The sequence below is a fragment of the Mchenga conophoros genome, linkage group LG2 (genome assembly GCF_057382185.1).
Source record: "Mchenga conophoros isolate Kocher_MC1m ecotype Shallow Benthic linkage group LG2, M_conophoros_male_GT1.1, whole genome shotgun sequence".
Lineage (NCBI taxonomy): Eukaryota > Metazoa > Chordata > Actinopteri > Cichliformes > Cichlidae > Mchenga > Mchenga conophoros.
This window is the reverse complement of record NC_140527.1, coordinates 22,476,514-22,499,122: the sequence shown is the minus strand read 5'-3', so window position 1 is coordinate 22,499,122 and position 22,609 is coordinate 22,476,514. Positions and strand designations below refer to the sequence as shown.

General features: G+C 43.5%; 1 protein-coding gene across 2 annotated transcripts in view; it reads left to right on the top strand.

The window, feature by feature from the left end:
- Positions 1-2,406: 2,406 nt before the first annotated feature.
- Positions 2,407-22,609, top strand: part of nrg2b (neuregulin 2b) — a 70,630-nt gene continuing 50,427 nt past the window's right edge. The window contains exon 1 of one of the 2 annotated variants that reach the window (XM_085288463.1): positions 2,407-4,052. In XM_085288463.1, the coding sequence (XP_085144589.1) occupies positions 3,641-4,052 (412 nt within the window). In that variant the 5' untranslated portion in view covers positions 2,407-3,640. The remainder of the gene's footprint in view (positions 4,053-22,609) is intronic. The other variant, XM_085288474.1, reaches the window with a different exon arrangement.

The window sequence follows — 22,609 nt, the reverse complement described above, 5'->3', positions numbered from 1 at the left end:
TAAGAGTGAAGTTCTGTTTAGCTTTTATTGTTTGAAAATGTTCAATTGTAGTTTTTTTTAGTTTCTGTGTTCATTGTAGTCTTTGTAATATATGCTGTGTGGAGGGCACATGTCAGAGACAGGATTTAGGAAGTCATTGCAGAAGTGACAATAAAAACACAGACACTTGAAAGCAGCAGACTCACAAACAGAGTCTCAATAAACACCAACAAAGTCTCATTTTTATTGGTTTTTAGTTTTGAAAGTTGACACAATTGTTTCAGTCTTAATATTTTTCAAGAGCCTTTTTTTTTTTAATTTTAGTCGACTAAAATGTTTTTTCACATCTAGTTTGAATTTTAGTTTTAGTTGACTATGATAACCTTTGTGAAAACAACCTTTCCTTTATTGTTAAATTAGTTTTATCCCACCTGCAATCCACATGCTCACGCTGCATCCATAACTCCTCCAATCCCTGTCCCTAATAATTAGGAGCTACGGGAAACATGAATTCAGTAAATAGTTCACCGGTGGAACTACATGCTTTTCACTGGGATCTCCAGTATAATTGTGTTCATAGAAAAGTGTCATATAATGGTAATTATAAAAACTATATGAAGTAACTGAGTTACAGCATTGTTAAAAGTTACGCAGTAAAGCAATGGAAGAAATGATATGACTATTGCTTGTATCAAAGGCATGTCACATCTTCATGTCTGAGCATCTTCCATTATGTTAAGTAAAAGCAATGTCATCATATCAATGCTATTAAATGTCATAATAGCAGTAAACACAACAAGTGCCCGTGTAGCAGACCTGAAGAAGGACAAGATGGAGAGACTTGATGGGGTTTGACCTAATAATCTCTGGAATATATAATTTATATCAGTAGACCAAGTATGAAAAAAGACCACCTCTTGTGTTTTATTCGCAACCGTTTAATTGTTTGTTTTTTTTCTAAACTTGCACTTAAATGAATAAAACAGGAGGTTTATGCTTTGTCTTTGCAGAGTGACACTGATGTAATCTCACATAAAAGAAAGGGTGGCTAGGGCAGCTACAAAGAAATGTGTGTCAAGTACAGAAAAGCATATTCCCTACAAGAACTGTAAAAAAAAAAGTGCTTTGAGTGATCAGGTAGAGTAGAAGAGTGTTATATATAAGAACCAGATCATTTACCATTTACCAAAATGACTGCTGGGTTGTTACGATTAGTGTATCATGACAGGGAAGTTCAAGCGACCTCATCAGCACCCTGCTGAAGTGCTGATGTAGCGACAAACGTGCCCCCCTTTGCTCGAGTTCAGGGAGGTTGTGAAGGCAGTTGGTGGTGGCTGCCCCTGGCCAGTGAACAGCAGGAATCATTTTCACTCCACTTTGCTTGGTCAACAAATGATTTGTTTTCAAGGCTAATTTAGAACAATTCCCAAAATTGCATGCGAGCTTTCTGAACGAGGGCTTCCAAGTTGACTAGATCAAGGAGAGACTGATCCTTGTGTATGTGGGTTGTAGGTGGGGAGGGATGATGTGGGGCAGGGTCATAGGATAGATCAGAGATTGGCTGATCCAGTTCTGTGAGCTCGGTGAAACAACTGCAAAAATGTGGAGCAATCTAAACATTCGACTGAGCACATCTAAAACCACAGAGATCAGTGGCACTCCGGCTTCACTCCTGGCTCCATGTGAAAATAATGTATGAACAGGGATGTGGTTTTCCTGCTTGGACAGAGAAATAAAGCTGTCCAGCACCATGGACAGAGGCAGGCCCCTGACCCTGGTGATGAGGGGAAGATGAGGCCATGCTCAGATGAAATGGCTATATACATTTTCTTTATCTCTCTCTCTCTCTCTCTCTCTCTCTCTCTCTCTCTCTCTATATATATATATATATATATATATATATATATATATATATATATATATATATATATATATATATATATATATATATATATATATATGGAGATATATATATATGGAGATATATATGGAGATATGAAAACTGTCCAAGTGTCCCCTATGTGACATTATAGTTTCTGATTTCCTCTGTATGGACTACAAAAAGTCTTTCTGACCTCTAACGAAGGTCGCACAGCTCCTGACAGGGAGGGAAAGGCAAATCTTATGAATGGCTTGGCTGATGGAGGCAGAGACTGGGAGGGGATACTTATGGTCAACATAAAAAAAACCCCCCAAAAAACCTCAGCACTTTGTAAAGGGGTCTCATTTCATTGGTGGATGCGTATTCAGTGGAAAATGAGGCTTTATTCACTGTATCTAAGCCAGATTGGCGAAAATATTTGTGTCTTTCTATTATAACACCCGCATTTTCTGGTAACTGTTGCTACCACGTGTTGCCACAGGAGTCGGCAAAACTGCAAGGCGACATTTGTGAAGTGTAATGACTCGCAAAAACAGCGCTGAACATAAAAGCGGGATTCGGGCGTGCTTTGCAGAAGCAGATATATTTTCCAGAGGGGCCATCTAACAGCTCAGAGAGCTCAGCTCCGAAGCGCCCGCTCGCCTCTACATGCCGTGGAATCCATTGAGAGAATTTCGCAGCGTTAGTCATCGCAACAGCTATCCGCAGTGTGTGTGTGTGTGTAGCAGTCGCCTATAGCCTCTCTTGCACCTCTTGCACCGGAGATCCACAGTAGGCGCCGTGCAGGGCTTGGCTACAGACGCAACTCCGCGCTGCTGATGTGGTGTGCCTGTGCACCGCGTGCGTGATTTCTCCTGCACCCACCCCGCAGAGGTTTTGTTTTTTGGGTTTTGTTTTTTTTTTTCAAACAGAGTCTGCCGGCATGCTCACACGCCGGTTGGGTCCGTGCCGGTGGGCCGGTGGGTGCCCGGGTCATTAGGGTGTTTGCGCAGGACGTGGCGAGGCGAGGCGACGCCGTTGACCGGGCAGGTGATGTTTGCTCACGTAAGCCGCTCGCGTTTGATGAGGGGCGCAGGGGACGCGGCTGGAGGGTGCGCGCTACTGTTGCAACGCCTCACCGGATAACCGCTGCTCTCTCATCCTGTCCGTTGGACCTCTCCGCGGTAGGGGGTTTGTTGATTTCCCCCCTTTTTTTAATTTGAATTTTTTTGCTTCCTGACTAACGGATTTGCAACACTGGGACTCTTGACGATATATAAGTGGATAAAGGAGCCGATACTGCGTGTGCGTGGAGCACAGCATATCATTTCTTGTGATTCCCCTGTACGCGCAAGTCGCTTTTTTTTTCTTTCCAAAGAGGCAATGCGCCCACCCATGCGATGCTAGCCTATTAGCTGGAGAGAGAGAGAGAGAGAGAGCGAGAGAGAGAAAGAGAGGTTTCAGCCCTGGATTCGAGAGGAGACTAATTTACGAGTCTTGTTTTGCCTTTCAGGAAAAGGGGAGATAAGAGGGGGGAGGGTGGTTGGTGAAGGAGAATGCAGCAATCACATTTTTAAGCATGCAGAAGCGGGCCGTTTCCGGTTCCTAGGCTGCTGTGTCCCCCCCATCCGACGCCAGCAGCCGTATGGGGAAAGCAGCGGCAGACACAGATGGCATGGACACTTCCACAAGGTCTGCCGCTCTGCCCTGCCTGCTCTGCCGGAGCCCGTTCGCCGCCGTCTCTCTCTTCCAGCTCGCTCCGCCGCCCAGCAGCACTGCAGCACAGCACAGGCTGACGGCATGAGGCTTGATCCAGTGCATTTCTCCATGCTGGTCATCGGGGTCTCCTTCGCCTGTTACGCCCCGAGTCTCAACTCCCTCCAGGACCAGGCGTACAGATCAGCCGTGGTCATCGAGGGCGAGGTGCGCTCCTCCCCGGAGAACGTCTCCTCCCGGGAGCCCTACAGCGTGAATGTCAAGGTGCTGGATGTGTGGCCCGTCAACAGCGGCGGCCTCGAGAGGGAGCAGCTCGTGACCGTCGGGGACTTCGGTTCCGAGGCCCCGTGCACCACGGTGGAGAAGGACCACAGATATATCTTTTTCATGGACCCCACCGCCGAGCCCTTGGTATTCAAGGCATCGTACGCCCCCGTGGACGCCAGCGAGCCGGAGTCGAAGAAGGATGTTGAGAGAGTGTTGTGCGAGGACTGCGGTAAGTTTAAGGCTTTTCCCTCATACCTGCCATCCACTCACAGCGCACTATAAGGGCCACTGAAACTGCCATGGTGATGTAAGGGAGACATCCAGCACTCTGGCTGCGCATGCACGTTCCCAGTCCATACAGTGTGTCAGCGTACACACACACATATGAGCGATTGACACCTCAGTTTTCCATAACCCGGTCACCCATAATATATGAGAGGCATGTCAGGGGAATGTGTGTGTGTCGCGTAATCTGTCTGTGTGTCCAAAAAATAAAAAATAAAAAATGAGAGATGGTTAGTTAAACCTAAGTAACCACCACCACCCTCCTCCCTCTCCACCGGTTATGACCCAAACGGCAGCATGAAGCCCAGGACCTGCATCGTGTCATCCTCACGGTAGCCTACATGTGCTGCGTTAAGGTGAAACGCACCGGCGGAAAAGCCAGCGGCTCTTCTTGTCGTGTCGCTCCTGTGTGAGTGAGGCAGAAAGTTAGGCCCAGAATGTGATGGGAATCGGGGACAGCAGCCTCGTCTTGAACTAACCTCCTTTCCAAACTTTGCATCGGAGCCTTCAGCCAGTGTTAGATCTGTCACATCTGACGCCTTTTTTTTCTCCTTCAGAAATTGTGGCGAAAGTCTCCACAGTGTCTGTGTGGACTGCAGTGACAGTACGTGGGCGGTGATGGCAGTTTAAAATCTCTAAAACTTGCTGCCAGTTTTTAACATTTAAAAAAAAAATCGTGGTTTGTTCTTGTCTCTACAAACAACAGAGGCTGCGGTGGCCCTTTGTTCTGGGGAGTTTAACCAGAGAGGGCCACAAGTTTGATAGTCTGCACTTTTTGTCTCTCTTTATTTTATTATTGCTGTTTATTTCTTTAAGATAATGGAAAAGCCTTTCCCCCCTCTACAGCAGAGCTCTGGAAATCAGCTTCAGCTCAGTTATGACCTCACATGGTGTGACTTATGAATGTTGTAATGTATATTCAATCTACTTTGAACATAACGCTTAAAAACACAATAATGAGTTTCTTTTTTTTGGCTGAATGTTCTTTGTGAGCCACTGCACCTTTGTTTTCAGCACTGACATGCTTCGCTGCCTTTGAGAAGCTGTAACTACAATAGCCTCAGTTATTGTTAAAGCATCTGGCAGCCATGAAGCGAAGAACTACAAAGACAGGAAGTAGTAATTCAGCCTCTAAAATAGAGAATAAGATCTTCAGTGAGAGCCACGCATTTCTCTCAAATGAGCACCAGCGTAAAACCTTTTAAGGGTCTCCTTTTTAAAAAATGAGGGTTTTAAAAAAACAAACAAAAAAACCTTTAGAAACATGTAATCTTAAAATGTGACATTTATTTTCCAGGCTTGTGTGTCTGTGTATCTGTAGTGTTGCAGCCTAACAGGAGTTAGCTCAGATGTCTCAACAAAGGGTGCATGGAGGTTCTATTTTTACCTCCATGACATGCTAAAATTATCCAGTCATTTATTAATGACAGTGCTGTTGCAATCAGTCTGAACACATTTTCCAGGCACGGATAAGCTCAGGAGAGGAGATACCCACTTATGAGCTGATTCACCTCTCATGTGTGCGCACATTCTCGCACGCGCTGATGTGTCTCCATGTCTCCAGAGGACATTACACTGACCTATTCTCTGTTGTTAACCACGACAACTATATTTGCCCTAAACCTCCACCTAACCTCACCTTCAACCTAAAGTATGTTGCTCCACATGATGGCGAGTCATCTAGGGCTGATTTAGTCCTCACGACATAAGTGAGGCCTGCGTTTGTGTCCATGTATAAGAAAGTTGAGTCTCCGGAGTGTGACTGTCCAAACAGATCTACGTTCTCTCAACATGAGTAGCATAAGTGCGCGCACGCAGAGGCTCACACGACAACTACACACACAATAAGAGCCTAAATTACATGAAGAACCCCAACCTAATTAGACTCTCCAGAGTGTGTGGCGACACTATAGATTCACCGTAGCAACTCGTAGTCTCTGAATGTCCACTGTTTCCGTTACGTCCCTCATCAATTTTGTTTCTTTTCCAGGACTGGATGAGATTGACACACGAGTGGAATATATGAGAGGTTAACGAGAGGTTAAAGAAACACGTATATTTTTTATTGACAGTGCAGTAGCCTTAAAGCTTTATAAAATCTGCTGCGGTGAAGTTGATTTAGGACCTGATTTAAAACAGACAAAATATTACACAGTTCAGATCGTACACCCCTGTACGCCACCACAGTGGATTTTACATCAAGTCGAGCTTTCTGATTTAATTCAGAGGGTTTAACAAAAGTATTGCAATAACAGTTTAGGAATTACAGTTATCTTTATACAGAGGTTGAACGTAACTGAACAGCTGACTAACACACAGTTTCATGGCCTGGTGGATTTGCAGTTTAAGTCACCAAATGTAAGCGAAGGAGGCCATCATTAGGCTGAAAAAAACACAAAAAAAATGCATCAGAGAGTTAGCAAACACTTGCAGAGTGGCCAAATCAACCATTTGATATGTTTTTATAAAGAAGAAATTCACTGACGGTTCTGTGGTTTCTCAAAGTACTTTGAAGCTAGTGAGAGTGAGTTTTGTGAGTTTTTGAGACCTCTGCATCACCAGTGTGATTTTTTCCCCCTTTGAAAAAACACAATAAAGTACACAGTACATTTTTAAGCACCAGATTTTTAACAAAGTCAGATGTAGCAAATATGATACAAATCAAAACTCATATATATGCATTTATATTTAATTTAAACTTGTCAGATAGTTCAATAAACACTCTATTTACAAGAATTTTGAATTATCTGAATTACTTCATGGTTCAAGCTTAAAAGTGTTAAAAGTGAAAGCTACTCTTGAGGCATATGTGGATTGTTTAATTTAAAGACAACTGTGGCGATGTACAGAGACAACTTTACAAAATAAAAGTCAGACTATCGAAACACTTGTGGCTCTAACAGCACCAACCTGCAGCGTGGAGTCAGATGGGTTTCACATGTCTGCTTGTATGCGCTCAAACATAGAAACCTTCAAGGAAACTGCTGCTCACTGGCCAAAAGTTCTCCTTAGTTGTAGCTTGCTGGCTGTGGTGATGTTTTTCACTGGGTGAATGCAGTAATGTCAGTGTCGCCTGCAAATGAGTTACGACGGAGCAGGACTCACAGCCAGCAGTGAGGCTGGAGATGTGCAAGCAAAGGTGCTTGCAAAGTTTCACTGAAGACAGGAGAAATGGCAGCTGACAAGTGGGTTAGCAAGGGGTGTGTCTGCGGACACCAATCCAAAAGCAAGTCTAAAGGAAGGCAGCCAATCACAGCCAAACACTTTTATACACACCCTTACCCCTGTCTGTCAGCATGATGGGATCCAAAAGGGCTTTGGGCTTTAGGTTTTCAATAGCATAGCTAATAAAGCTGTGGGTTGCACCAGGCTTATGAGTTTTGCTGATACTAGCTGATGATGTTGTTTTTTACAGAGATTTTTTTGTGCAATAAAAACAGACAGCAGCAAACTGACAGCAAGAGTATCTGATAAGTAGTTACATTTTCGGAGAAGAATGGGAGCAGATGCAAACGATGATCCCACACTATATTTCCTTTATGCTGCTATCTGCTGGGTGGCACAGTTAGTTTCAGAGGGCAACACTTATCACACTTGTCAGGGGTTTAATCTGCCACGACAAGATGTCTCTGACGTATATGTGAAAGCTAGAATCCAGGCAGGCATTCACTAACATACCACCACATTACTGTATAAGCATTTACTGTATTCATTTGTTCTGGGTCTGTTTGACACTTAGTGCTATAAAGCAAAACAAAGACAGAGCAGGTGTTCCAGCTACATTGTTCAGCTAGGTTACTGATGTCCAGGCTACCGGTGCCAGCCGCAGTGATGTGCTGAATTTTACACACTTCTTGGTATTTCTGGCTACAACGAATATGTGGAATCCACATGATGTGCCCATTTCTGACTGTAATGCAGGCAATTAAATAAATGACAAGTTAAAGTCTTTTTAGGGAAGTGGTTGTCGAGGTTTAATTCAGACTTTGTACCAGCGAACGTTTAAAGGCAGGAGCACAGATCCCTCGCTGTGAGAGAAATTATGAGACAGTAAATCTTCGTGCACCATAAAAGATAGCAGAGCCATCTTCCAAAAGCAGAGCCAATGTTGATTAAATGGCAGGACCGACTGGGTTCTCTCTTACTATTTATGTTATTGAGTCTGCCATAGCTGCTCCAATAAGCTCTCCTCTTCTCCCACTTCAGCTCAGCCCACAGCTGGATTGGGGCTTATTTACACAGAGGTTTGCAGAACTGAACAGTTTCAGTGGCAATAGCTGCAATGTTTAAGTTTCAGCATTTAATGTGAAAGAGTGGAGTACAAACTTCCTTTGAACAGATGCTGAGTTACATGTATGTCTGCATCCAGCGTCTCTCCCTCACCGACGTCTCCCTTTTTTATTCTGTGTAAACGACTTAGGCGTGTGGACTGCTCACACTGCCCCTCTTCAAAAACTGCAAAACCAATCCCATCTGACATCCCAGACAGGCTGCAGCGTAATGTAGGTCTTCTCTGATCATTTCTGTTGGCACGTCTTTTGAGATGCATTGACAGTTTCGTCCTAAAATAGCTTTATCTGATGCCCAAACATGCTCCTGTCAGTGATGCTGTATCTAATGCTGCATACCTCATGCCTCATGCTCTCCCTCTCTCTCTCCTGCTGTAGCTGACTGTAGCTGGAGTGTGCGGTTCAGCTTATGCTGCCCTTCTGTCAGTCAGCCACACAGAGGAGGAGAGAAAGAGAGAGAAGGAAGCAAAGGCAGTGATCTTTAGCTCTGGCACTACAAAGAGATGCGGTAGTAACTGATACTCTAAAAGTTTCAGTAATAGCCGGGCCTTTTACCCACATAACGAATAAGAAAGAGCGAGAAGTTCAGTGGGTACTTTTATTTTAGTGGAAATGTCTGAAAATGGTTCATTTTGATACGGCAGAAATACTGCTGCGTTGTCCTTTACTCACTCGAGTGTTTAACACATGCAAGGACAGAAATTAGTGCTTGCAGGAAAAGTTACATTGTAAAGCAGTGACGGTGAATGTTTCTTCTCCTGACTGTTAGGAGACCAAAATCAAAAACCTGTATCCAGCACATATTGTGTGCTGAAACCACAAATGTGATGCTGCTCTCAGACATACACTGGATTTTCTGTCAATTAGGTTCTGTAGGTTGTAAAAAAAAAAGTGTCGATATAGCTTTCGGGTCTGAAAAGTGATTCCAATGAGAAAGTCATTTGTTTTAATGGCCAGCAGGGGGAGACTGATCAGGTTGTAAAAATTTACTGAATACAACACAATGTTTGTTTTGTATACTGTTATTTCATGTATAGTCGAAGCAGACAATAGAGCAGGGTGTGCTGTAGGGTGTGGCTACACTTTGATTGACATCGCTACTGAACGAGGCTTCAGTGTCTTTGCTTTCTCAGAGATCCACATTTGCTTGTTATGTGCAGTGCCGACAACAAAATTAACAAAATGAGATGCTGACTTTAAAAACCAAAGGGGGATATCAAGGTGGCTATCTATGATCATCTTTTATATACAGTCTATACGGGCATGTCCCACTGGGAGGAGGCCCCAGGTAGGGCTGGGCGATATGACCCAAAATTCATATCTCGATATTTTTTAGCTGGATGGCAATATAAGATATATCTCGATATATTTTTTTAAAGCCATAAAGTAAGAACAAAAAGAGAGTTCTTAGTCAAAGCTGTGTCCCAGATGTCACACAGGCACTTTTATTAACATAGAGCAGATGTACATAACATTTACTCAAAAATAAATTATGAGCATTTATTAAATAATAATGCTCCATAAATAAAAGAAAACAATGTTGTTTTTGTGCATAACAAAAAGCTCACAATTGTGCAGTCAAAATGTAAACTAAAAGACGCTGAGCACAATAACAAAGACAGATTTCACAGCTGCTCTGTTCCCAACTTGTACTGCGTGACTGACAGCATTGAGTTTGAAATCCTCTTCGTAACCACGTCTCATAACAGGTGCCATTTATAGTCCTTATACACAGTAGGGTAATATTACGTTGAAGCACAGTACGTATCACTCCGCGAGGCTCAGCCGTAATGCTCCGACAATCCATCAAGCGGTGCAGCTCCGTAGCTTATCAAAGTCGTACTAAAACATTTTTTGACAGATTGCTGAGCGCTGTGTTCCACATAAAATCGGTTCGCGGCCATCAAGCACAACCAGAATTCATACATAAGGCGCGCTGTCAACTTTTGAGAAAATGAAAGGATTTTAGTCCGTGCAGCCCCTCTGGGCTGCATGGCGTTAGCGTGGTTAGCTCGTTAGCGTGGTTAGCTAGCTAACACGTTGACGCCGTCCAGCGCCACGCACGGGGCGATGCGCACTAACTCGTTAACGGCGATTTGCCGTGTCCATCTTGTCGCTTCCTGCAGGTGAAGCGATGGGGGAGGAGGGGGACTTGTGTTCAGTGAAGGAGAGGCGAGGCCGAGTAACGTTGCGTAAAGACGAAAGTGGACGAAAGAGAGGCAAACCTGCGGCTCCACAAGTATAATTATAACGTAACATAGACTATATCGATATAAACGATATTGTCACATCTTATATCTCGTATAAAAATATATCGATATGTTTTAAAAACTCGATATATCGCCCAGCTCTAGCCCCAGGGCAGATCTGGGACATGCTGGAGAGATCATATCTCTCGGCTGGCCTGGGAACACCTTGGTGTTCCCCGGACAAGCTGGAGGAGGTGGCTGGGGAGAGGGAGGTCTGGGCTTCCCTGCTTAGGCTGCTGCCCCTGCGACCCGGCCCCGGATAAGCGGAAGAAGATGGATGGATGGATGGATGGATGGACATCATTAAACTAAGCTATGGCTCCGTAACTGCCATAGGCTAGCTGGGGTATTTTTTTTTTTTTTAAAAAGCAATAAAGCAACCATCCTACGACTATGGCAAATCAGTGGTTTCCCAGTGACTGTTCTGTCTTCCTCCCCTGATCCCCAATCGGTCACAACAGATGGCTGCCCCTCCCTGAGCCTGGTTTTCCTGGAGGTTTGTTCCTATTAAAAGGGAGTTTTTCCTTCCCAATGTCGCCAAGTGCTTACTTAAAGAGGGTTGTTTGATTGTTGGGTTTTCTTTGTAGGGTGTTTACCTTACAATATACAGCACCTTAAGGCAACTGCTGTTGGGATTTGGTGCTATATAAATAAAAATGACCTGAACTGATTGCACTGCATTGCAATTTTTTCACACTCAATCACCAACTGTGGTGCATTTGCATGCATTTGCAAACTTATAGCAGACTCACTCTATCTTACTGCAGTTTTATTACCAACATCACTTTGAAGATGGCAGCTAATAGCCGCAGACCTGGTCCCCATCGTCAAAGCAGCTATTCCAGAGGCAACGACATCTCCAGCACACTGGATGCAGTTGCAGTTTTGGTTGTGCCACGGTCTCCGATCAATGTTTTCCTGAGTGTGAAGCATGTCATGAGAGCAGCTTTGGTCCAAACACACAAACATGAGATTAGACAACTTTGATATGTTTGTTTGATGTCAATCTTCTGCATCCTGTTTTTGGATCTTTTAATAAGCCAGAGACGGTGGCCATATCTTGGCATCTTTACAACCTTAAATGACTATGTTTACCATTTCTCATTAAGTAGGTAGTGCATGTGATTGTCTGTGGATCTGTGGACTTTGTATTCAAAGTTTTACTCAGACTAATGTATCCTTATCCCACTATTTTGACTCTGACTACACTTGCACGTGTCTAGCACCTTATAAGCAATAATCTGATATTTCCAGGTTAGCATACACTGCTGTGTCTCAGCTCAGGTTCACGTCAGTGTGTAGAGCAGCTAGGGGGCAGAACCACAGTGGCATTGATCTCCAAATCCCAGAATTAGAAGGAATTTCTGCTCTGGGGCATCATGTCAAAACAATCCTTGGAACAGGAAACACATCCAGGACCACACCCTTGAATAATTCTTTAAAACAAACCCAGTGAATTTAAGCTTTCAGCATGGCTTTCAAATTCAGATCCCTTTCAGCCAGTGATGAGAAAGATGCTCGTGGAGACATAGAATCGCCTGGGTTTGGATCATGGAAACGGTACTGCAGGAATTCCTAAATTAGAATCAATTTTCCTTTGAGCAAGTGTAGTGTTGAGCTCAGACTTATGTGCATACTTTATGCTGATGCATACAAACCATGAGATTCACAGGTTCAATAGACTTGAACAGATAGTGTGTGTGTGTGTGTGTGTGTGCATGTTTGTGTGTGTGAGGCCTCTCACTTGTCCGTCTCATCCCTTTTCCCCTTTTTGTTGCGTTATCTGTGTCTATTTCAGACACCCTCTGTGTGTCGCTTTCCCTTCTGTTTCTCTCTCTTTCTGTCTCTCTCACTGTCCTTGTCTCAACAGAGCATTATACCTCTCTCCACACACACACACACACACACACACACACACACACACACACACACACACACACGCACAGAGCAATGCCAGTTAGCTGTTGCTGTTGCTGCTGTGCTGCAGATGCCCCAGTGTGCTGTCATTAGCAGAGAGATCTGGGGTTGCTATAAATTATGCACACTGAATAACAGAAGGCTGAGGATTTCTCCTCTCTGCTGCGGGCGCGTGTGTGTGCATGTGTGTGTGTTAGGGGCGTTGTATAGGTACGTCTCTGCACTGACATTATCCTGATCAACTTTCCTCGCCAAAGTACTTGTATTAGCGCAATTCTCTGTGCCTCAGCTAACTCGCAACTGTACAAATCTTGTACCTATCCTCCAGTTACTTAGCGTGTGTGTGTGGGTGTATGTGTGCGTGTCCTTGCTTGTGAATAATGTATCAGCACTCATCCTCTCCAGCAGTCAGCCTTAGTAGAAAACTCTGACACATGCCTTTTAAAGGGACCAGCCCAGTGCCACATGGCTCAGTTTGTGAATGAGAGAGGTTTTTATGTAACCTCTCTCTCTCTCTCTCTCTCTCTCTCTCTCTCTCTCTCACACACACACACACACACACACACACACACACACACACATAGAAGTACACACATGCAAATGCACTGCACACACCACCCACACACTCATGCAGCTACTGCTGCACACTCCCTCCTCACTGCATCAGCAAAGTGCCCGTTTCAGACAGGATGGATTTGGCCGATGCTCTCTTCGTTTCGGTTGAGATTGTTTTTCCACAGAATTAGATTAGACATCAAATTCAAAATGGAATAATTAGAAATGTTTATGCCAAGGACTTGTCGGTTGGTATTGCAGATAAAATATTTAAAAATGACAAGTTTGCCACCGCCTCCATAAATCCGAGACATCTCATGTTTTCCTGGAAAGCCATTTTAATCTTTGGCATTCTCCTCCTTAAGTAGCCCTGCTGTGCCAGAGTGTAAGGGGCTGGCATGCAGCCAGCGTAACCTGATATTCGTGAAGTTGTAAAGTGACATATTCATCTGGTACTCAGAGTCACACTTCATGAGCAAGAATTCAGCTCTTTAACATCCCAGAAGCTGTGCGGTGTATGTTGTGTGCTCAACCTCAACATAAAAACAGGCATTACGGTGACTAAAAAGGGACAATGGATGCTTTGCAAACACTTCACAGAAGGGAAAGGGTTAAAACAAACCCTTTGGTTCTATATCAGGCTATCTTCAGCACAGAAAGGTGGGCTATCTTTATCTCTCTTTGTCGTGGCGAGCTTTGATGGTGACAAGTAGAGCATCTTCATCTGTCTTCCAGATGTCCTCCTCTGCCTCTCTAGACGTTATCTCGTAACTATTATGGGATCGTGGTAGACAGCACCGCATGTATGATGTGTTTGTTTTGGCATCTTTTCATGTTTCTGTATTAGGACATGTTTGATCACGCAACATTTTTAAAGTCACATTCCACCTTTTATTTAACACAATGCCCATAAAACATCCCCAAATTTAAACTTAGCCGATGGATCAGCTCTCTTCAATATAAATGATTTGGTCAGTTATGCTACTATTTCAGCCGCTCCCAGGAATTAGTTTGTCTAATTTTTATGTGAACTAAGGTGCTGATGAACAACAATATTTTTTTCTTAATGTGGCCCTAATACTCCTTTGTAACAGTCGCTACACAGAATGGGTGAACTAATGATTTTCCTCTTACACTTGAAGGTTTATGGCTTCATTCTTTTTTGAAATAAAAGCGTTTAAAATGTTGTGACCATTTTTGTTTTGTGCTGGTCCTGTTTATAAGCAGCACGGTGGTGCAGAGGTTAGCACTACTGCCTCGTGGCATGGTGGTTCAATGTTTGAATTGTAGATGCAAGAAGAAGATAAAGCTTTGAGTGGTCAGGAAGACTAGAAAAATGCTGTGCTGTGCAAAAACAAACAAAAACACTTAAATGGATCCATTAAGGTTTATAACTAGTCTGTGTACGATACAAACAGAACTACACAAACACAAAGCCCTGTCATGGCCTCAGTGTTTTCACTGCATGTACACAAATATCCTGAGCCACACTGCACACTCAAACGATGTCCTGTGCTAAAGTATGTCTGTGAAGGTTCTTAGTCATCCTGGTCATCGTAGTCTGGGGAGCTACGATGTGTGAACGGCCATCTTTGAAAAGAGGCGGTGACTTATGGCACCAACTGTCTGCCATCTATAATCCACTTTTGAGATCCCTTCCCAGACGCCTTAATGCCCACTCACATCCTGGGCCATTTGACCTCAGTAAATCACATGATAGAATGGGGCTAGGTTTCACAGTGGGTTCACCCAGAACCTTGGCTGATTGTGACCAACACCCGTTTTCACAACTTGTGATTAGCTAGTGGATCAATAGGAGGCCCATGACCCTCTTGGGGACACTCCCATTGGGCTTAAAATCTGGGACTCTCCTCCAATTGCTCTTAGAACTGAAGAAGCTTCTTGGATGAGAGGTGAAACGTCTTCAACGAAACTTCAAGAAGTCCAGATGCTTTTCTTTCCAAGCTCTTTAAAGTCTGCTAAAGTAGTTGATTTACGGCTGATTAGGCACTAGAAGTGCTCTGCCGACAGCTTTTGGTAAAAATGAAAAGATCTTTGGGTTTATTTGCACATAGAACCAAGAAGTGAGATCCAAGTGGTCACCTGAGATGTGTGTTGAGATCCACTGTAATGTCAGGTACAAACTGATGTACTCAGAGTTGAAAATGAATATTAGCCTGTAAACAGCCACCAGGTTCCTTAGTGTTAGGGTTTACATGTATTACTTTTTAAAAATTTCATTGTTTGCCGTATACGATTGAAAACCTTATAATGGAAGCACTTTAAAGCCAAAATAAACGACATCTTGGTTTGTTTGTTTGTTTGCATGTGGCTGAAAGACGATGGTTCATCAGTGATGGTGGTTGTTAAGAGGTTAATATAAATGTTGTTGTCAGAGAAGCTCATGGAACAGTATTTTCTAACAGCCAGATAGTCTCTATGAAAAAGCAAATTTTCAAAAATTTAATGAAATTATCAGTTTGAATTACTTAGTTTCTTGTATTTTATGCTGTTAAAGTAAATTTGCATAAACATATTGATATCACCTGGAAAAGGGTGGAGTGCCCACTCTGGGTCGGGGATGAGTTCCTGCCCCAAGTGGAGGAGATCAAGTATCTCGGCGTCTTGTTCTCGAGTGATGGGAGAAGGGAGATCGACAGACGGATTGGTGCAGCTGCAGTGATGCAGATGCTGCACCGGTCCGTCGTGGTGAAGAGAGAGCTGAGTGTAAAAGCAAAGCTCTCAGTTTACCGGTCAATCTACGTCCATATCCTCACCTATGGTCACGAGCTGTGGGTAGTGACCGAAAGAACGAGATCACGAATACAAGCAGCGGAAATGAGCTTCCTCCATTAGTGATAGGGTGAGAAGTTCAGCCGTCCGGGAGGGGCTCAGAGTAGAGCCGCTGCTCCTCCACATCGAAAGGAGCCAGCTGAGGTGGTTCGGGCATCTGACAAGGATGCCTCCTGGGCGCCTCCTGGGTGAGGTGTTCCGGGCATGTCCCACCGGGAGGAGGCCCCGGGGCAGACCCAGGACACGCTGGAGAGATTATATCTCTCGGCTGACCTGGGAACGCCTTGGTGTTCCCCCAGATAAGCTAGAGGAGGTGGTTGGGGAGAGAGAGGTCTGGGCTTCTCTGCTTAGGCTGCTGCTCCCCGCGACCCGACCCCGGATAAAGCGGAAGAAGATCGATGGATGGACATTGGTATCGCTAAAAAAAACAGAGGAACGCTTTTTAAGTATAGAATCAAGTCGATTAAACTTCTTGGATATCGGTTTGTTCAGTAGCCAAGAGGGTTGTTAAGGGTTCGATTTCAACTGGTTTGATGCTAATAAAATTAACTGCAGGTGCACTAGAGGGGCAATAAGATTCCAGGAAATAGACTGTTACTGTGGGAGAGCTGGGCAGCACTGTAGAAGGTCCTTTACCCATCATCAGGACCAGTATCTGCTCCTTTGTGCAAAGAGGAACAGGAAGAGCACTGCCAACTACAAAATGACTACCAGCAGATCAGAAACAGACTTCATAAGGTTGGCATGAGGATCCAACGTCCTCTAGTGGGCCCTATGCTTGCTGCCCGACACTGTGGAACCTGACTGGCATTAGCCATAGAATACCAGGTTTGGTAGGTCCACCACTGGTGCCCTGTGCTTTTCACAGATGAGAACAGGTTCACCCCGAGTGCAAGTAACAGACATGAAAGACTCTTCAGAAGTCTTGGAGAATGTTATGCTGCCTGTAACATCGCTCAGTGTGATCGATTTGGTGGTGGGTCAGTGGTCTGAAGAGGCATATCCATTGAGGACCATGGATATCCAGACTTCTACAGGCTAGGGGCTGCCCCAGGCACCCTGACTGCTGCTAGGCATCAGGATGAAATCCTTGGACCCATTGTCGGACCTTACAATGCCTCGCCTCATGTACTCAGTACTCAGAGTACTCAGGCAGTTCCTGGGGGAATTGATACCACTAAGTGGCTCTCATGCTCTCTTGGCCTAAGTTGAATAAAACACCTCTGGGACATTATGTTTTTTTTCCAGATTGCGTCTTAGACTGTCCAGGAGATCAGTGATGCCCTGGTCCAGATCTGGGAGCCCCAACAGGGTTTGCTGCAAGGAAATTTGGGCAAAATGGACTAGCCTGCCGTAATGTTTTATTTAATTTGATTTACACATGTTTTTGAATTTAGCCCTCTGTAAGTGGATGATTGATTTCCACGTTGTTTGATTTCCATCAAACAGCATGGCATACTTTCATTCCTAGCACATGACCCAGTCCATAACAGTGTAGATATCCAGCATGACTCCTTTGAGACCTGATGCTTTTTCAAATTGTTCCTTTAATGTGTTTTGAGCAGTCTGTTTAGGAAACTCATCACAAACTGCAAGATAGAAAAAAATGCACATAATATGTTCTGTTTATTCTCAGTGTGGTTTGCAATCTATGTACCTTTATCTGCTTCACCTTCAGTAAAGTCCAATGTCTGTCTCTGTTAGTGTTTTGCTGCCTGTTGGACCATCAGCGTGTTGCTCACCAGTATTTATACAACACTGCTATAACCATGATTTAAAATAAGAGAGGTGGCGAAGGTAGAATGTGTTTGACTAAAATAGGAAGGCCGAGACAGAGAATACATCATCTGTCCTCCTGTTCCCCACACTGTTCAGACTTTCATAAATTATTACTAAAGACTGATAGTTTTGATTAATTTTACAGTAGCTTACAATTGTAACACCTCCCCATCTGCCCACACACACTCTCTTCTGACCACGGCTGGAAGAAAGTCAAATGTCAAGTAAAAGCGCATTTTAATCCAGACCAACGTCACACCGCCTTTGTTATATATTCCATAGATTTATGGAAACGGTGTCAAACAGAAGCTCCTATTGACCAAAACACAGTTTGGGAGTGAGACACAGACTGTCACTTAACCAGGCACTAAATGTTCGCTCTCCCTCCCATGAAAGTTGGACTCGCTCACAATAAATCTCTTGTGGTGCTTTTCTCTTTGGTACGAAGCATCACAGGCTGACCGGCTGATTAAAGAGCACGCAGTGATCAGTTTGCTGCTGTTACATCACAGGGTTCCTGGGATTCGGCTTCAAATGCTACAACCGGTTCCTCTCACTGCTGTTTGGTGTTGCCAACAAGCAAAGATGCCAAGTGAAGATTTAATCCTCAATAAACCTTTGTCAGTTCAGTGCAAAGCGTTAATTTTATTTGAAATGCAAGTGGGACATCCCTGAACAGTAGTGCCAGTCAAACAAAAGATCAGTGAGTCATTCTTTTTTTAATCAAATCTTGCATGTAATTTACTGCCATGTGTTCACAAATATAAGAGACATTTCTGTTCAAGTAAACAGACGGAAATACATCAAACTCAAAAACAGACTCATGTAAAGCACAAAACATCTTTCACAATCAAACAACACATACAAAAATCATTTTTAATGTCTTGTTTAAAGCCTGTTTCATTGAAATAAAGGCTTTCCACTTTTTCCACAGTGCCATCTACTCAAACATGTTTCGTTCCTTGATGTTGCATGCGATGGCACCATCTGATCTCATCAATCAGCGCTAGGGTGACCAGGTGTCCTGCTTTATGTGGGACTGCGTGACATTTTTATCCCTTGTCCAACATGGAGACGATGCCCCGCATTTCGTTTGGCTCTGGATACAAAAAGTCGAGACATACTTATTGTATTTATTTAATGGGAGAGTTGTATTTTACATGACAATGTGAACCTGATAATTAATACTTTATTGTTTGAAAGCAGCTGTAGTAAAATATCAAAACTGATCCTCAGCATTAAAACGCCTCCCATATGGTTTGTTGGGATCTGGTATAGATAATATAAAAGATAAAGATGGCTTCTGGGTTTGACTAGTCAGTCTCAAACTTGCATTCTTTTTAATGACCAGCAGGGGGCAGCTCCTCTGATTGCAGAAGAAAAAGGGTTCAGATTGTATAGCAGCCTATTGAAAAACAGCACTCTTTCCTGATGACACTGTTACCTCAGTTGGTAGTGACAGGTGTGTTGTGTGAATGAGACACGGCGAGACCACGGGTGACAGTTTTGAGCCATTGTATTACATGCGGCTGCAGCTCTCAAGCACCAACCCTGAGTCCCCGTGTTTTACCAAGCAGACGTGATTGCGGATGCCGTGCAGGTGCGTCCGCACGGCACCGCCGACTACGCCTCGCCACCAGGTCATAATACAAAATCCACCTCATTTTATACATTTCTGGTCTTTCTGAGAATTGGAAAGGAGGATAAACAGAGCATGCTGATTGGCTAATGAGCTGTAAGTCACATCGTCACATAGTCGTGAGTTTAACCTACCACCACTTTCAAAGCAGTAGGATGGTCAGCTCACGGCTTCATAATGGGACTTCAGAACCCAATTATATTAAGGACTGATACTATATAGGTCCATTAGCCCTATAAAAAAACACCCAGCACGCCCCTGCGGGCGGTTTATCCTTCAAGCTCGGGTCCTCTGCCAGAGCCCTGGGAGCTTGAGGGTCCTGCGCAGTATCTTAGCTGTTCCCAGGACTGCGCTCTTCTGGACAGAGATCTCCGATGTTGTTCCCGGGATCTGCTGGAGCCACTCGCCTAGCTTGGGAGTCACCGCACCTAGTGCTCCGATTACCACGGGGACCACCGTTACCTTCACCCTCCACATCCTCTCGAGCTCTTCTCTGAGCCCTTGGTATTTCTCCAGCTTCTCGTGTTCCTTCTTCCTGATATTGCTGTCATTCGGAACCGCTACATCGATCACTACGGCCGTCTTCTTCTGTTTGTCTACCACCACTATGTCCGGTTGGTTAGCCACCACCATTTTGTCCGTTTGTATCTGGAAGTCCCACAGGATCTTAGCTCGGTCATTATATATATATATATATATATATATATATATATATATATATATATATATATACATACATATATATATATATATATATATACATATATATATATATATATATATATATATATATATATATATATATTAGGGGTGCAACGATACACAAAATTTTCGGTTCGGTTCGATACTTTGGTGTCACGGTTCGATATTTTTTCGATACAAAAAAAAATTTTCATGCCTTTTTAATTTGTCATTTATTAAAATTATAAATATATATTTTAACACAAAAGTACAGTTTTTAAATTTAACCCTAACCCTTGTGCGTGTTGTTTTTTAGCTCGTCATATTGCAGCCACAGAAATTCTTTTGTCCATGAAACCATAAAGCTGCACTTTCTTTTTGCCTTATAGTCTGATTTGTCATAACTTCTCCGTTTTGTGGTAAGCTTTTCTTTGGCTGTCACTTCTTCACCCTGACCTGTCTTATTTGGCTCAGCAGAACTAAAATATATATCTGTCTGTGAAGGTTCTCAGTCATCCAGGTCATCGTAGTCAAATATATATCCTGCCGCACTCACATAAGCTCAGCGATTCTCTGCGCGATCAACCTCTCACATGTTTAAGCTGCGGGAGATTTCACTTGTCATGTTTGCATAGTAAGCTAACAATTAATAAGACGATGTCAGAGGAATTGGTGCACAAATTATCATCACTCACAGATCAGTGCTGTCGCTCTCTATACACAGTTCGCGCGATTGCAAAGTGAAAGCAAAAAACAAGCGCAAATTCAAACACGATTTCAATATGTCACATATTGACAGTGGCTCACCCAATGACATAATTACCCAGCTACATTTCTGAAAGAATGCAAAAGCATTGACATATATTTTTCCTTCCTACAATAGCCCGACAGGCAGGGCAGAGATAGCCCCGGGACGTCGGGCTAGCGATATTGCGAGCCCTGTATCTGATTGAGGAATCACTCATCTTTGGAAAAGAGAGTTTATTACAGAGAAATGGCTCTTTCCAAAATAAAAGCTATACTATCCGCTTCTTCTGGGCTATATTCTCAGCAGCATATTAAACATATCAGGTCTCCATAAGGAGAATCCTGTGCTAACAGCTGTCTAAATGACTCGGCTAAAGTTTGTAGCATGCATGCTTGTTGTTTTTGTCTTTGCACTAGGATGATGTCGGTGTAAATGTGCAGTCATATTCGTTGTGTTCCCACTAGTGCTTTCAGGTTAATCTCGTTGAAATAACCTTAACGCCACAACACGGCAAATCTCCGTTAACGAGCTACCCTATACAGAGGGGCTAGACGGCCAACACGTTAACGAGCTAACTGCGCTAACACACTAGCTCCCACCCATGTAATTGAGCATTGCATGGCACATCCAACATACTGTTTTACTTTAGTCCATGACTCGCTTACCTTCAGGGTCATACGTCACATGAAAACCAAAATAATTCCAAACGCCAGATCTGAATGAGGGTGGGGAGGTCCACTTCTGTCTCGCTAGCTTGCCCTGCGCTCTTCCTTCTGACCATGCTGTCTGTGTTGAGCGCTCAGTGAATCTGCGTTCGACTACTCCGCCTAGGCTGCACTCTCGAGCCTAGGCGGAGTAGTCAAATGCAGATTCACTGAGCGCTCAACACAGACAGCATCGTCAGAAGGAAAGTTGATAAAATAAATTACAAATTTTGTATTGTTCTTTTTTTTTTCTCCCCTTTGGTTTTCTTTCTTTCTCTCCCCCTCTTTCTTTCATTCTTTCCCCCTGTCCTATCCCACAGTCATGTCTGTCCCGTTTGCAACTGAAAATAAAATAAATTCATAATTATAATAAAGGTCAATCAAATGGACCAATATGATGATCCACTTAAAATAAATCCTCTTGGCATCTTTCTTGGCCTCAAGACAACAATTCTGATGGCTATAGATCCAAACGGGACACAAAAAAAAAAAAAAATTGAAAAAAATTGAAAAAAATTGTATTGTTCGATACATATGCGTACCGAACCGAAAGCACTGTATCGAACGGTTCAATATCGATACGAATATCGTTGCACCCCTAATATATATATATATATGTATATATATATATATATATATATATATATATATATATATATATATATATATATATATACATATATATATATATATATATGTACATATATATATATATATATATATATATATGTACATATATATATATATATATGTATATATACATATATATATATATGTATTGACCCATGTGCCTGTTCATCTTAGCCGATATGATGCCTGACAGGAGCTTCCATGTAGTACTGAGGCAGGTTATTGGTCGGTAGTTGGAGGGGACCGGTCCCTTCTTGGGGTCCTTGGGGATCAGGACCGTCCGGCCTTCAGTTAGCCATTCCGGGTGTCTCTCGTTAACTAGCAGCTGGTTCATTTGTGCTGCCAGACGCTCGTGGAGTGCAGTCAGCTTCTTCAGCCAGTAGGCGTGAACCATGTCGGGCCCTGGTGCTGTCCAACTCTTCATACTGGAGACCCTTTCTTGGATATCTGCCACTGTGATGGTTACTGGACCCTGTTCAGGGAGGTCGCTGTGGTCTGCCCTCAGATCCACTAGCCA